Below are 16,763 nucleotides of genomic sequence, written 5' to 3' on the forward strand. Positions count from 1 at the left end.
TTTTCATTTCCTCACAGACTGGGGCCAAAGTCTTGTGCATGTCATGGTAAACGATGGTTTAGCCTTGGATCCAAACAAAATCACTGGACAGTTAAGATGATGCATATATATGATCCTTTTACCCACATTTGTAGCCTCTTTACTCTCTCCTTTGCAGTGTAAGGAATCAAACCCAAACGTTCTCTGATTAACAATGGCCTGTTACAGACTGCCAAAATAAAGCTGCTTCGGGTCTCTTTGGAGGTATGCTGTTTAAATGATGCATGCGTCCTAAGAATCCGGAAGCTGCACCAAAGCTGCACTCCAGTGCTTAGAATTGGAGTGTGGCTTTGGTGCGACCTCCGGACTCTTAGGATGCATGTATCATTTAAATAGCATACCTCCATAGAGACCCGAAGCAGCTTTATTTTGGCAGTCTATAACAGGCCAATAGTTTCTAGCTTTGGAGAACTAATGAATTGAGTACAGTTGGTTATAAAACAGAACAATAAGAGAACTAAGATTAAGGAATGCTTTAATATCATATTTCTGGAATAGTAAATGTAGTGTGAACACAATACAAGATAAAATTTTGTGGAAGAACTATCCATTATCCTCATTCAAGCCCTGAGAGTTCACTGCATTTGCTAGTTAATTCTCCGTTCTGTGTACTTACACTGCTATTCTCGCAAAGGTTATTCACTGTGAATATTGCCTGTGTTTCCTTGACATATGCCCTGTTGATGTGAATGTGGCTTTTACTTGTAGAACAGGGAGTACCAGAGTCTAAATCAATTTTATATAACTGTGTCTATGTTTCTCCCCTCAGTGCCCAATGACCTTTCTGTAGAGGAAAGAGAAGAGCTTTTAAACATCCGCCGTAGAAAAAAAGAATTAATTGATGATATAGAGGTAATCATTTTCCTTAAGTAAAGAACATTGTCTGTATTGCAATTAATGGTACTGCATTTCACTATGTACTGAATTGTGTAACACTGCTACGGTTTTTAAACACAAACTGAAAATATTGTATCTAGTAATTGCTGTAATTAAGGTATAGTTATTGACATGAAGTAATATATAGAGACATTTTAAGTAAATAAACTGGAGTAGATATTTGTGATAGGTTGTGTTCCATGCTAAATTTATATATATATATATATATATATATATATATATATATATATATTAAAAGGTAATAATCTTTCCAGTAAAATTAAAGGCTTTCTGGAAAAACTGTTTAACCTTGATTTGTATCCTTCTCCTCTTTTGACAGCGGTTAAAATTTGAAATTGCAGAGGTTATGACGGAAATTGATAACTTGACCAGTGTGGAGGAAAGGTAAGATGACTCTGCAACATGTGTACTTTATGGAGAAACTGCATCTTGTTCTTTCTACCTTTTTTAACATGGACTTGCAGAAACCCTCTAGTTGACTGTAATCAGCTGAGATCTTCGTCTTATAAAAGTCATGCTTTTATAGCCAGTACACTTAGTTGAAATTGACATACTTCTGTATAGATACCAGTTTATTGCACATTCCTACAAAGTGCTGGTTTAACAAGTGTGTGCTTTTGCTGATGTGGGGGGGGGGGGGGTGTTGGCATACAACAACTTTGACACTGTGCTGGTTCCACAGGATAACCTAGAGTTAACACAGCAGAATGTGTCAGTAAAGCTGATAGCTCAGAGGTAGAATACATGCTTTATATGGAACAAGTTCCAGTTTCAGTCCTTAGTATTTTGAGATAGGACTGGAAAAGGTCCTTGCCTGACATGCTGAGAGTTATTGCCAGGGAGTATAGACAAAAAATGTGAAACTTGTGATCCTTCAAATGTTGAACTACAACTCCCATAATTCCTGACCATGCTGACTGATGAGGACTAGAGTCCAACAGTATTTGAAGGGCTGCAAGTCTTCCATTCTGATATAGAGCTCTTACATTTTATTAAGTCAGCAGGAGAAGCAGGGTGATGTTTTCCGTCTGGCAGCCTAAAGAAATCTCTGCTACAGTTAGGATAGCCATGCCTCTGTGTATTTGAGGTATGGTAACTGAGTGCACACTTTTCACATGGTCTTCTTCTGTTTATCTTGCAAAAGATGACATTTTATCTACCACGATATGTTGCCCCTTCAGAGCTGTTCAGTGCATGCTGGTTGGGTGAATTTAGTATGAGACTTTGTTAAGATGAATTTTAGACTCTGTATCATTGAAATTACAGTAGTGATGTATAGTATCCTGATCCTATATGACACAAAGTGTTGGACAGCAAAGTAATTAAGTAGTTTTCTGATCTTACTAGATAAGGATGAATCTATCATACTGTGTTCTCTGTTATTTGTAATAACTTTATTAAAGTGTTCTGCCTAATACCGAGTATGCTACTCTAGTACTTCTGGGTTTGAAGTGACTTAAATTATTGCTTTAGTATGCTATGCAGATTATCATCAGTTCAGCCACACAGTCTTCTCCCTTGAAGTCTGAGCTGTAAAACATGTTTGTGTGATACTAATAGCGTAGTTCAGGAGACTCCCATGGCTTCATTGGCCTGATGTCTTGTCCACCCACTGTAACAGTATGTGCTGGCAGAGCAGAAGTCCTAAATGCTTTTTTGCCAGTACATCGGCTCAAAAGATTGCGCTGTCAATTGGCTGGGATTGAAATAATCCAGTTTAACTGGTTTGTGGGTTAAAAACATGCACATTATCCTCTCCTAATGCAGCTCTTGCTCTAATGTATGTCAAGGGACTTAAGAATGATGTATAAATAAAAGCTACTTTGAATTGCTTTCTCTGGTAAGTATGTCTCTTTCTCTTTGGGGTAGGATGTCTAGTTGTGGAGGCCTAAACACCCAAAGGCACCGGCTCTTGGACGCTAAGCAGGGCCAGCCCTGGTTAGTACTTGGATGGAGTCCCCTAATGAATCCCAAGTGCTGGAGACTATATTTCAGAGGAAGGAACTGACGAAACCCCCTCTGAGTATTCTTTCCCTAAGAAAACCCTATGAAACTCATGAGGTCGCCATAAGTCAACAGGCGACTTGAAGGCACAAACACATCTACGTTGTGCCATCCTGTGCATTTTATAAAGATGAACATGTGACAGAAGCTTAAAATGTAAATACTCAGGATGTTTAACCATAAATTTCTGTCTAACAACTGTCTCCCTTTTATCCCACATCTGCTTCAAAATAGCAAAGCCACACAGAAAAATAAGCAAATTGCTATGGGGAGAAAAAAATTCAACATGGATCCCAAGAAGGTAGGATTTTATTTTGTTTTATTTTATAGTGCACTTGAGAATCTAGGCTTCTTATTGAATCATTTATGATATATTCAGAAAATTGCTATCTTGCCTTTTGGCAATACCATTAGATAGAGTAAGGCAAATACTGCATGCTGGGTGGGGGCAAGGGGGATTGACAGTTCTGCTAGCCATTTCTCCAAAGTAGTATCATCACCATTCCCACTCCCATGTGTGTGTGCATCATATGGCTTGCCCTGGAGTCCCTGAACAAACCTGCTGCTCAGATGTGGTGAGAAAGGCTGTTGAGTTGCAAGCGTTGAAGTATAATTCAGCTCCTGGGCTGGCTGGCATCCATATATGAAATGGGAGGTGGAGACATTTTGTCATTTGGCTCAGGCAGCAAAACATCTTGGGCTGGCCCTATCCAAGGCAGCTTAAAGCCAATTAAAAACTCACAATAAGTAGTTAAAACAGTCTCAAAGCTTGGTGAAATATGAATGTACAGTTGGTCCTCTGTTTTTGAGGAGGATCCGTTCCGTATTTCCCCCTCTGCAAAAACAGAGGCTCGCGCATATTCAGCCCCCATAGACACCCCCATGCGAGTGGCCTGGACATGCGCGCACACCATTGAAAATAGCAGAGGTTGCCCCTCCACAGATTTGAGGTCACACATCTCAGATCCACAAGTTAGGAGGGGCGACAGTATTGACCATTTGCCTTATGGTGAACCTGGTTGATAGAGTTTTATAGCTAATGCTGTTATGTTAGAGGTTCTGTTCGCTTATCCGTTTCATGTGCAAAGTGCTTTTCTAGGCAGCTGCTTTGAGGGGTTTGGCCCTAACTGTGTGCGTTTGTGTGCATAATAATCTTCCAGCACAACAGATGAAACTGCTCTGTTTACATACACCTTCTTTAAGAAAATAAGACATTTTATCCTCCTTAACTCACGATTCCTTATTAGATCTCTTTGGTCAGGACTATTATAGTTTTGCTTACCTTTATGTTCTTTACTCTTAAAGTTAAATGTGTGTTGAGTCTTGAATTCAGTTTATTTGGGGAATGGTACCCTTTTTCTTGGAACATATGAATATCCAGGAAGCATTTAAAGCAAAGCAATTTTAGAAGCATACAGATGGGGGGAAATGGAGTTGATGTATGAGAGTTTGGATTGTAATGAGTTCCTTAGCTCCTAATCGCCTCCAGTGTGGTTGGCATGCATGGTGCCTTTTGCAATGAAATGTGCCATCTCCCTTTGTAATTTTAAAGAGAAGCTGATTGTCGGTATTCATGCTCCAGCTGGATGATCAAGAAAGTTTCTGGATGGTAAAGCTATTCAGAGGGAGAAAGTGACCAGGAGAGAGTGAGTGGAAATGAGGAGGGGGATAAAGCACATTTGTTTCATAGACTCAAAATAGCTCCCCAGTCTGTTAAAATGTCATTGAGTTTGCCTGGTAAAGTAAGTTGTATTTGCTGAGCACATTGTCTTTACTTGGCAGAAAGGTATTCTACTGTTGCTGTTTCTGTAAACTAACTGTCTGTGTATGCACAAACATATATTTATTTTGCCAAAAAATGTTTTCTTTTTATTATTTCTAGCCTAGCTGAAACCTCATCTCAGCTCTTTACTTGTTTGTTTTAAAAACAGACTATTATTCCTATTAATAGAAAAGCAAAAGTTCAGATAATGGCACAGTGCATAATATTTTTGACCCATGCAAGTTTTAAGATATTAAAATGCAGTCAGTTAATTGTTATGGTTTAAATGATTATAAATTATTTATCTGATGACATACTTTGTAATGACTTGATGTTATCTCCTTCTATATCTGTTCACAATGAAGTTTCCCAGGTCAAACTGTCAAATCATTAGTCTGTGCAAACATAAATTCTGTTATGAGCAGATTAACTCTGTAATTTGCATCCTGAGGGCTCTTATGGAATAGATAATAAGTTATCTATTCAATCTATTTTATTTTTTGGTAGAACCTTTGTAATAATCCCCCTCCAACTAAACCCACAAGTCTTAACTGTTTATAAATAGTATATTATATGTATCTTACAATTATTCACAAACAAGGAAAATGGTAAAAAGAAGCAGAGATTAAAAATAAAGATGATATATATATAGAAATGATATACCGGTATGTGTATAGAGACTATATCTATATAGTTGATTAAAAAGCAAACATGCGTACATGCCTTCAAGTCATCTGTTGGATTTACAGCGATCCCATGGATTCCATAGGGTTTTCTTAGGCAAGGAATACTTAGAGGTGGTTTTGCTAGTCCCTTCCTCTGAAATGTGGCCTAGCATCTGATATTCGTTGGCAGTCTGCCATCCAAGTACTAACCAGGGCAGACCCTGCATAGCTTCTAAGATGAGACAGGATCTGATGCTTTTAGGGTTTTCAGACCTTCCATGTACTCTGATAGCAGTATATAAAAAAATGATAACAAAACAACAACAACAATGAAATAAAGAACAGATGAGATGTCCACACAAATTACCAGGAAGCTTTGGAAGAAGAGGTAAAAGAGAGTCTGCAGGGCAAGGACCTGGCCTGGGTGGGTGAGATAGTTAAAACCCCAGAACCATCAATTGGTTTTTGACAAGTTTGTTATGACAAACCTGGAGACTTAACAGGGGAATGGAGTGAGATGGAGAGGGATAAGACTGCTTGAATATACAGGTTTTCAGCAAACTACTGCTCTGGTGCCTCAACAAACTACAGTTTCCTGAATTCTATAGCATTGAGCCATGGCAATTAAAATGGGGTCAAACTGGATTATTTCTGAAATGTGCATGCCGCTCCTGTCAAGGGAAAGATTGTAGAAGCAGCTTTTGATTCTTCTCTTGCCTTTGGTCTTCTTCAGTCAGTGGCAAATTCAACACTAGCTTCTGTGTCTGCTTCTGAATGGGAGGCAGAAGAGATAGGGCAGCCTGGTGTAGTGTATGTCGGTGTTGTGGCTGTTGTGAAGTTTCCTAGCTCATTTTTGCTGTCTCCAGTGCTAACTTCCCGACATGTGCCTGGAACATGGAAGTCCCAAGATCAAAGAAGTGGCTAACTGCTTTTCTTCTTTACTTTTCTCACTGTACTGTTGGTGCCAGACACCCTCTCCCTAGTTGCCCATAATCTGTGAATGAGGCTTTGCTTCTCCAAACACAGTATAATACTGTATTTGTCAACTATGTACAAACTCTAAGTACAGTTGGCCCTCAGTTTGCGCGGGGGATCAATTCCAGACCCCCCCCCCCGAAAACGGAGGCTTGCACATATTCAAGCCTCATAGGATTGAACAGAGTGCACCCCCATGTGCACGGTCTGGGTGCGCACGCCATTAGAATTAATGAAGGTCTTCCCTCTGCACATAATCAAGGTCACAGATTTGAGATCCGCAGGTTAGGACAGACAACTGTATAATGTTAAGATAGCTTGAATCTTAATATTTCCAGAGTATGACCTAAATTGCTTGTCCCAACTAGGGTAGACTCATAGAATCAACTTGGTAAGTGAACATGTATGAATGGTCCATTATTTCAGTGGATCTGTTCTGGTTGGGACTAACAGTCAGATTTAATGGTGGTATAGCTTAGTAGTTTGAATGTTGGACTAGGATTCATGAGAGACATGAGTTCAAATCCCTACTTGACTGTCTGGTCACCTTGAGCAAGCCATACTCTCTCAGCCAGAAAAAGGCAATGACAAACCTCCTCTGAATAAATCTTGCCAAAACAATCCTGAGACAGAGACATCGATCGTAAGTTGACTTGAAGGCACATAACAATGATAACAGATTTTGGACAAGGGAAAAATACTGAATTCTTTTTTTCCTGCTGCTTTTAGGGAATCCAGTTTCTTCTAGAAAATGACCTCTTACAGAATACTCCTGAGGACATTGCACAGTTCCTTTATAAAGGGGAAGGGCTAAATAAAACCGTCATTGGAGATTATCTCGGTGAAAGGTAAGCAGGCACCAAACCAAGTGCGTATGATGCTAAACAGGATGTGGGATACCCTGTTTTGGTTCTCCTTGTTTTTCTCTTGGCTATAAATGTCTCTGCTACACAGTTGTCTACACTATACAGTTATAACATTTTGGTACCACTTTGAATATCCTAGCTCCATTCTATATAATTATAGACTTTGTAATATGGTGACATTCTCAGAATTAGAAATTTCAGTTCATCTTTGTTATGGGCCTAGACCAGCACAATTGGTTCGGAATGGCTTTCTGGAGTCTCGGCCAGAGCATCTTTCCATTCCTTGCTGCTTGATCTTTTTAATTGGTGATGCCAAGGGTTAATGCTACAACTTTCTACATGTGAGCCATGTGCTGCACAACTGAATGATGCTACTTCTTCTATCCATTTAGTTATCTCCTTCCAGATCAATTATGCTGGTAAACCACCCATAGAAGTTTGGTTATTGGGTGTTTAAAATAATGACTAAATTAGAAGGTACTGTAGGTATTGGTTTTGCTTGTCATATCCTCCTATACATTAGATGGGAACTCCTGTTCTACGTCTCTTGGACAAAGCAGTTTAGGAAGTCTCCCTGTCTGTTCATTACCTGTGGCATGGTAAGAAATGGAAAGTGGCCCCATCTCAACATCTCTCCCACTGTGTGGTCAACGCCTCACTCACATCTAGTTGGAAAATGTCCTCAAGGGGTCAAAGCTCACTCAATCTGGGCAGTGTCTACTGCACTGAGATATTTCAGAAATTCCTCTCCTATGTCTATGTGGTTGCAACTGTCTATGTCCCTGTCCCATTACAGATTGGATAGTCCCAAGCCAATGCAACATTTAGTAGGGCAATTTTGTCCTTGGTGCTGGCATGGCGCAACATCCTCAGTGAGTTTAGCTTGCTGTTCTCCCTATGTGTGAGTCACAGAGACCACAAAGACAAAGAGGTTGCATATCTGTAACTAGTTCTTCAAGTAGTCATCTGTGAATTCACACAACCTGCTGTCTCCTGATGGTGGACTTGGACCTGAATATTGGCAGGAATGCATGGCTTCTATGTGTGCATGTGAGGGGACTGGGTTTCTGCCAAAAACACAGCTCTAGAAGCTTCTGAGCACCTTTGCACAGGCACAGAATGATCAATATGTATGAGTTCAGTTACAGGTAGGCAACCTGTTCTTTATTCTGATTGGTCTATTGGTAGTAACATAGCTTAAGCAAGCAATTCAGAGGGAAAGCTGTATCCTCTGCCTCTTAATATGAATAAGCAATAAATAAAAAGGCTGTTTGGGTTGTAAATTTGACAAACTGATTAACTGTAATTAATACACGCAACATAGGTTGCAGCTTTAAACTGTCTTGAGAGCTTGTTTATCCAATTTCATCTGGATTTCCCAGTTGGAAACAGTTTCCAGCTCAGTGCACACCTCCTCCCCTCTACGTGCCTGAAAATAGTACAGACTCTGGCAAGCATGGAAAGTTTCTTAACAGAGACCAGATGCCCTATTGTGATGTAATGCTTCTTGGAGACAAGAATATGGGACATCATTCACAAACTCGGTTGCATTCATAAAATAGCAGAAATAAAAGCAGTAACTCATACTCCAGAGGAGTAGCATTCTTGAGTTCTTTCAGTCAGCTTCCTTAAGTTTTGGAAGTTATCTATACACTATGAAATAGTTATGTTGGGCTTTTTTTGTGCTGATCTTACTCGACATTAAAAAACCGTAGACTCACTGAGGGCTGACAACCTATCTAATATCTGCTCTTCAAAATACATTTTAATTAGAGAGATCCCAGATCTTTTTAAAAATGGTTTATAATACTATTTTGATAATGTAATAAAAATGTCAGTCAGTCAGTCAAATTTTATTGCTTTTGGCCAATAGCCTTTGCATAAAACTATCACAACAAAATACATACATATCATATTTGCAACATCAGTGGTTATACAGCAATTTATGATTTATAAAACTGAACATTTAGAAAAATTTGAGATTACTATATATAGCTAGTATAAAATGATTAAATATAATCATCATTTTTACAACTTATGGCTATTTCTGCTATGTATTTCTTCCTAATTTTTTTGGCTGCTAGGGCAAACAAAGTTACTCTCCAGGTCACATATTTGGCCAAATCCAACCCCCCACTTCTTGTGGACTCTAGCAAGAGCTAGTTTCAATTAAAGATGTCACGAATCGCTCTCTAGGTTCACTATATAGTGGACAAAACAATATGTAATGGACAAAGTCCTCTAATTCCGGGCATCCATATATGCATGTGCGCTCCTTTGTTGGGATGCCTCTCTGCCTCCCAACTCTATATGCTATGTCCATCATATTCAGTCTCAGTTCTGTGAAGGCTTGCCGCAATTGTAGAAATGTTAAATTGTTAAGATAGTCTGCATGTTCACAAATCTCCTTGAGTTTATGATATAATGGAGCACATAGGGGAAAATAGACAGTATTTAAATTCCTTTGTGTGACTGCTTCCTTTATTCTATTTTTAATTATCTTTTTCTGTGCATCTGGTTGAAGTCCTTTGAGCTCATCTGATACAAGTCCATATTTGATGTTCAGTTGGGCTGCAGCATGATGCTATGTCCAGATACCCATATCTGGAGATAACCATGTATTCATTCTCTTCTCTGGTTGTATGAAGAAAGTGTTTACAATGTATAGATTGTTAGCCTTGCAAAATCTGTCAGTTGGTCTCCTGCTTAATCCTAAAAGAGCAAAATCTTTCCCTAAAGGATTCTTCATGAGTGTATTAGGTAAATAACATGAATTATTTTCTTTATATAATTCTTTTGAGAATAAAAACACTTCTTTTGATGTGTTGATCTGCTTGTTTTCCATTGGTAAATACTCCTGTAGTGTTTATACAACAACAGCTCACTCATTTCCTATTTAATGAGTGTGGTTTTCAACGTATTAATTAAAATACTTGAAAAGATTTGTTGTGTTCACTTAGGAAGTGGTATCATGCAGGCCACTGTTTGCCATAGAAATCCACCTACTCATTGTTGAGATGGAACTTGATCTGCAACATTTTCATTTAATGATGTGTTTCAAGCACACCCTAAGGATTAGATCTTCATACCTATGTATGTTAACATTGCAAAAATTAAGAACGGTGCTGAGTCAGAATGATAGTCTTAGGACTAGGCTACCCATAAGTATGATTTGCAGATTTTCACACATTTGCATTGACACTTAATTATCTTCACTTTCCTATGCAAATTTGCATCTCAACTAATTTTTAAGTCTAATTTTTAAGTCTGCAGGCTTCAGGATTGCATATGCAGAGACATTCCTTAATTGAGAGACATAGCCTTGTTAATGTGAAATATCAGTAAGCAAAGGAATTTTGCAGCACCTTTAACTGTGTGAAAGAAGTTGTAGCATAAGCTTTGTAGACTTGGTCTGCAATGGAGGAAGAGGACCTAGTCTAAGCGTATGGCCGGTAAAGAGCACCCTCCATCTGCGATCACGCCTGGACCACATAGACCACGTGGCTTGCTTCCAAACTGGGCCGCCACTGCAGTCCCAAGCCGTCTACCACGAGGATCCAGATTATTTCGGCTCCTTTTTGATCCAGACTGGGAGCACCCAAAGGAAGCACCAACCCTCTCTATTCTTTCCACCATGATGCCACTTTTGGCCTTTTTGAGTGCTTGGGTAGAAAAATGGCAGTGGTGGCACCTCTTTGGTACTTGCCCTCAAAGGAGTGCCAAGAGGAATCAGGCTAAGAAGGATCTGAATAAGACATTTCTGTATGAAGACAGTAAACTTTGTCATTTACATTGTTTGCTACATGCTTTTAAGTTTTATCCTCGACTTACCCATGAGTCATATCAACATCCATAATTTTGGCCTCCAAACTTGCCCTCGACTTATACATGAGGTCGACTTATATCCTAGTATATACGGTAAATTGGAATATTAAAATATATTAAAATACATAACTGCCACCAGTTTACTTTTGTTTCCATTTTCTTTCCGTTTTGTTTTACAGGGATGACTTTAATATTAAAGTACTTCAGGCTTTTGTTGAACTCCATGAGTTTGCTGATCTTAATCTTGTTCAAGCCTTAAGGTAAGTAAATTAACAAAAACCTAAAGGGTTTCCTGAGTATTTGGAATTGTTAATGTTGAAATCATACAAATAAAGGTGCAGTTCTTTCTTCTGCCTTCCTAATCTTATTGAGAACCTTTCATCTCAAAGCCTCCTGTCTATGAATGGGATTGTATCATCTCCTTTTCCACATACATAGTTAAATAGGCCTCTTCATTTTAGTAAGCAGCACAACTCACTCTCTCTCTGATATATAAGATTTTGAATTGTGTAAATCAGGAGTAAGAAACCTTCTTTAGATGTTTTTGGATGCTGCCAAACCTAACCACTGGGCCATTTTTCATGGAGCTGATGGGACTTTGAGACTAGCAATATTTGGAGGCTTTTTTCTGGTGCAGAAAGAAGAAAATAGCCAGTTCCTAAAGAGTAGTCATTTTGGTCACTAAATGAGATGATATTAGTCAATGGCACAATAATTGTTTAAACCAATTTATTATGACTTCAGTCTTTGTGGAAAATTAGTAGGTGAATTTGTCATATGGAAATTGAGAGTGTTGTTTCTTCAGTAAGAGTGTTTTCCCCCCCAGTAAGAGTGGTTCAGCAGTGGAGCCAATTGCCTAGAAAGCTAGTGGGGTCTCCTTCTTTGGAGAAGGGTATATACTTTAGTTGGAGATCCTGCATTGAGCAGGGGGGGGGGGTTGGACCCAGTGACCCATGAGACTCCTTCCAGTTGTATGATTCTATAATTTCCTTAGAGTGGAAGCAGCAAGTTTGATATGATGCTAAAAAAGATATAAATTCTGTTATCTGTATCTTTCACTTTGGTTCTCAAATAACAGGTTCCAGGGTACATATCTGAACAGCAATGTCATTCTAAGGATCCAAAAATGTTACATGCAAACTAGTACTGGCAATTTGCTAATGAACTTGAAACCAAAACTAACCCTTCCATTAAAATCTGGTAGGAACAATCAGCAGCACTAGCTTCATTTGCCTCTGGTTTAGCTTCTTGCCTGTGTACTTCCTCTTCTTTTATCCTTTGGTTTTTTTATTACACACTTCCAACTTTATGTCTAAATTGTGGTTAATTTTAAATATAGTTTACTAATACAAGCCACTTTTATCATTCATAGCTCCAAATTTTGGTTTCTGCTTGTTTTAGTAGATCAGTTTAGATAACTGCCATTATTTGTTCAGAGTTGGATGTCACAATAAGCTGCAGTTACTCTGGAAGAGGAAGGAAAAGGAGATTGTGTGGCCTCAGTTTTCACATAGGCTCAAAAAATAGTACCTGTTCATTTACATTATATAGTCTTTTATTTTTAGTTTTAGAACTAGCAGTCTGATCTTGTATGTATTTTCAAGATGCAAATTTCACTGAGTTAAATCAGATTTATTTCCAAGTAAATGTGGCTAAACCTGCAGCTGTATCTTATCTGGGACTATTGTAATCTGGCAGAAAGAGCTGACTGTTTCCTTTCCTATCCTGACATATGTTCTATAGACATGGAAATGTGTCGTTCTTTTGTTGCTCTATTTTGTAATTTTCCACAAAACAAAAAGCACTCAAGAGTCCCTAGTGAAGTAAAACTCCTGTTAGTCTTCAGAGGAAAAAACAACACTTTTCACACAAACCATGACTATACAATGGACCTAGTTGCCATTGGAAGTTGTAATGTCTAAATATGGAATTATCTACAAAGATGGTCAAATCTCTCTCTATATAATATATCCCACCTCTCCAAAGACAAAATTCTGTAGGAAGAGCCCTCTTTTGTGTCCCGTCATTGGAAGGGTGAGTAGTGCAAAAGGCCAAGTAGTGCAATAAACTAACTGTGCAAAGCCCAAATAAAAACAGATCTGGTCAAAAGATAGAGTGCATATACTGTACCGGTGCTGAATTCCAAAAGCAAAATGTGTAGCATACCTCAACATCAGCATCAGAAGAGGAACAATTGGGGTTTTTTTTAATGAGATAGCTGCTCCTGCTTCCCAGTTCCTACAGAACCAGAAAGAATCCCATGTGCTTAAATCTCTCATTGAACTTTAAAGTGCTTACCTTTGAATGGCCTCCTCTTTTCTTAAATATGTTGACATATACAACAGTTTATTTAACTGCTGCTAGGGGCTCATCTGTTTCAAAATATGTCTGCTCCTGCATTTTGAAAGAGTTGGCTTTTGCTTTGCTTTCAAGGAAGGTTTTCACATTATTTGTGGAAACTTGGCAGAGAGATAAGAAAAGGGGTTTTGGTCATAGGATCAGCAAGCAGTGCTCTGTTTTAAGCTATTAGGCTAGCTTTCCCAAACCTGACATCCTCCAGGTGTGTCGTGCAACAACACATTTGGTTGTAGTGGCTGGGAATGATGGGAGGTATAACCTAACACTCCTAATTGTAAAATGCTGTGCTATGCTACTATTTCTACGTTTTGAGAAATATTTTAAAATCAACCCTGATATTGGTTGTTGTACCTTCTCATGATGAGCCATTTGTTTGTCTTTATTCTAGGAGCCATTTATTTGTCCTTTTGGCCATCCACGGTATCCTCAGCACTCTTTTCCAGCTTAATTTTGTATAAAGATGAGCTTATAACTGGTGTTTTAGGAGGAGGTACTGCAGCAATTCTTACCCGATGTGCAAACTCATGTATGTCTTTCCAGGCAATTCCTGTGGAGTTTCCGGCTTCCAGGAGAGGCTCAAAAAATTGACCGTATGATGGAAGCTTTTGCATCACATTATTGTCTTTGTAACCCTGGAGTTTTTCAGTCTACAGGTTAGTGGTGATGACTCCTACTCACATTTGTTTTTATTGCCTCACTGGATACAAGTATAAATTGATTATGGGAAGTAAGTGTAAAACTTGTACAATCTGCTTGGTTATTACCGTTTTTACCAATACCTGAGCTGTGGAATTACATTGATCTCTACATGTATGCTTTGTTTTATTTGCATATAACAGGATAAGAATCAAAATGACATTGAAGAGAAAGAATCATGCAATGGAGTTGCTCAGAAAGCTTCATGTTATAAGGCAGCTTACAATTTTTTGGTGTTGTGTACCTTCAAGTTACTTTTGTCTTCTGATGACCTTTAAGGCTTTCTTGGCAAAATTTGTTCAGAGTTGTTTGCCCTTGCCTTCCTCTGAGGCTGAGAGAGTGTGACTTGACCAAGGTCCTAGTCCAGTATTCAAACCACTACTCCATGCTGGCTCTAGTGTGCAAATATTTTAAATAGATTTAAATAAAAAGGGATATACAGGGCTAATAAACATTGACTCAGTTCAGATGTAATGCCAAATAATGAAAAGCAACATGATCACAAACTTGCTTCTCATGCGTGCTCTGATTCATTTATTAATTCCTCTTTGGTGCAAGCCAGTTATATCTGAAATGGCAAACTATGGTTTATGTTTAACTTTTAAACCTGGATTGGAAACCAGCTTCCAATTCAGATTTGTAATCTTCTAAAGATAATGAAACAGATTTATCTGGAGCATAGAAAGGGAAAATAAAACATGAAGTCAAGGATCTTTCTCAGTACTGCTAATTCGGACTCCTAGAGACCACATTTTTTTCAAGAGAAGACTTGAATGGGATCTTCATCTCACAAATGTTCATCTCACATGTAATATGTAGTTTCGTTTGCCTTTGTATGATGTTTAACTAATACTAAGTAAGAAGAAGTTGAGAATAATTGCTAAGTGTTTCTCACATACTATTCTGTAACAAAACCAACAAATAATTGTAGATACTCAGTCTAACTTCCCTGCTTTTGAACGTTTACAGTCTAAAGTATAGATTCTCACTGTGTGCATGTGCGTGCGTGTGGTTTATGAAATTAAGAATGTTTCTTATGACCTTGCATATTTATTCATAACTAGCTCTGGGCTGGTTTTACAAGGAACAGTGAAGACTAATAATTCTGCTTTGATACTGCATTTCAGATACATGCTATGTGCTATCTTTTGCAATCATTATGTTAAACACTAGCCTTCACAACCACAATGTAAGAGACAAACCAACAGTGGAGCGATTTATATCTATGAATCGAGGGATTAATGAAGGTGGGGACCTCCCAGAAGAATTACTACGGGTAAGCTACTTTTAAAATGGCAAGTGTGCCAAAGACTTCTTGCTTTGATCTTCGCCCAGTAAGTTTCAGTTCCAACACTAATCTCTATATGAATCAGCACAATAGGATGTACAGGTTGTGGCAATAGATTTCTATAGTGGGAGAGCTTTTTGTAAGAACAACCACCATCCATCCTTCAGAGCTCTTGTATCGGTGCACATAGACTCATTGCTATTTCCCCCTCTTAATTAAAACACTACAAGGTCAACTAGTCTACAGGTGTGTGACACCCATCAAGCTTTAGGACCTTGTAGAAAATGTAGCCCATGTCTCCCAGCCTAAGATCTAGCCCAGTGATGGTGAACCTTTTAGAGGCCAAGTGCCCAAACTGCAACCCAAAACCCACTTATTTATTGCAAAGTGCCATGTCCCTCTGGCTTTCTAGTAACAAACTCTGGCAAACTCTGTACCGGAGCAACAGCACATGTGCCCACAGAGAGGGCTCTGAGTGCCACCTCTGGCACACGTGCCATAGGTTTGCCATCACTGATCTAGCCCATTAACTACTGCATCATTCCTTTTGTCTGCATTCATGCCATATTTAATACATTGAACACTTTTATACATGCTAAGGCCTTTGAACTGTGATAGTCCCCCACTCCTCCACACAGTTGACTATTGACTATAACTCCCTGATGGCTGGAGGATTCTTGTAATAAAAAATAACATTTCTAAGCTTGGCTGTTGACTGTGGCACATAGGAATTCAGAATGCTATCTGGAAATGCTAGGGTTTAGATCTGGCATTTTAAATTTTCTGTATGCAGATCATGTTCACTGTACCATAGAGCTATGGCCCTTTGCCTTAATGCACACCCAGGTTTCCAAGATTAGCAAATCCTTCCAGTACTGAACTGTGGATTTACCTATCATGGTTACCAAAGAGGCCTATCCTTTGCTTTCCACCTCCATGTATGAAGTCCACAAAGTCTCAGAGTGCTAATGAATTTAGATGTATTATTGAAAAGCTTTTAAATAATAAGCAACATTTCATAGTATTCTCTCATATCATTCAACTGGATGATCTATGGGTTTTGCATCTTATTTAAGGGTTGTTTTTTCCCTTCTCAATCTGGCAAGATGCTTACCTGTCTTTTCTGATGGAACTGGGTGTTTCATAGGCAGATGCTTCTTCCTGCAGCTCTTCAAAGCAAATATTTTATTTTTAGAAAAGAGATCTTCTCTTTTACTGTAAAGTATATACTTGTAACACTGAGAATGTCATACAGCCATTTGGTTTCCATGTTGTCCTGGTATGTTTTGAATGAGTAGACATGTTTGCAGATTGTGACCCAAACCATGCTTTCACATTTTGACTGTTTTGTAACTGTGTATTGAACAAATCATGCATTCAGCTTAATG

The 16,763-nt window shown here is 38.6% G+C and overlaps 1 protein-coding gene across 3 annotated transcripts in view; it reads left to right on the forward strand.

The window, feature by feature from the left end:
• Positions 1 to 16,763, forward strand: part of CYTH3 (cytohesin 3) — a 52,779-nt gene that overhangs the window by 21,382 nt on the left and 14,634 nt on the right. For all 3 annotated transcript variants that reach the window (XR_016282476.1, XR_016282477.1, XM_089540187.1), the window contains exons 2-8: positions 809 to 891; positions 1,256 to 1,320; positions 3,175 to 3,241; positions 7,072 to 7,190; positions 11,213 to 11,293; positions 13,932 to 14,044; positions 15,215 to 15,363. Coding sequence is in view for 1 of the 3 variants with exons in the window: in XM_089540187.1 (XP_089396313.1) it covers positions 809 to 891; positions 1,256 to 1,320; positions 3,175 to 3,241; positions 7,072 to 7,190; positions 11,213 to 11,293; positions 13,932 to 14,044; positions 15,215 to 15,363 (677 nt within the window). In the remaining 2 variants the exon portion in view is untranslated. The remainder of the gene's footprint in view (positions 1 to 808; positions 892 to 1,255; positions 1,321 to 3,174; positions 3,242 to 7,071; positions 7,191 to 11,212; positions 11,294 to 13,931; positions 14,045 to 15,214; positions 15,364 to 16,763) is intronic.

Source organism: Sceloporus occidentalis, unplaced genomic scaffold (genome assembly GCF_023333645.1).
Source record: "Sceloporus occidentalis isolate IW3139 unplaced genomic scaffold, rSceOcc1.0.p SCAF_10, whole genome shotgun sequence".
Taxonomy (NCBI): Eukaryota; Metazoa; Chordata; class Lepidosauria; order Squamata; family Phrynosomatidae; genus Sceloporus; species Sceloporus occidentalis.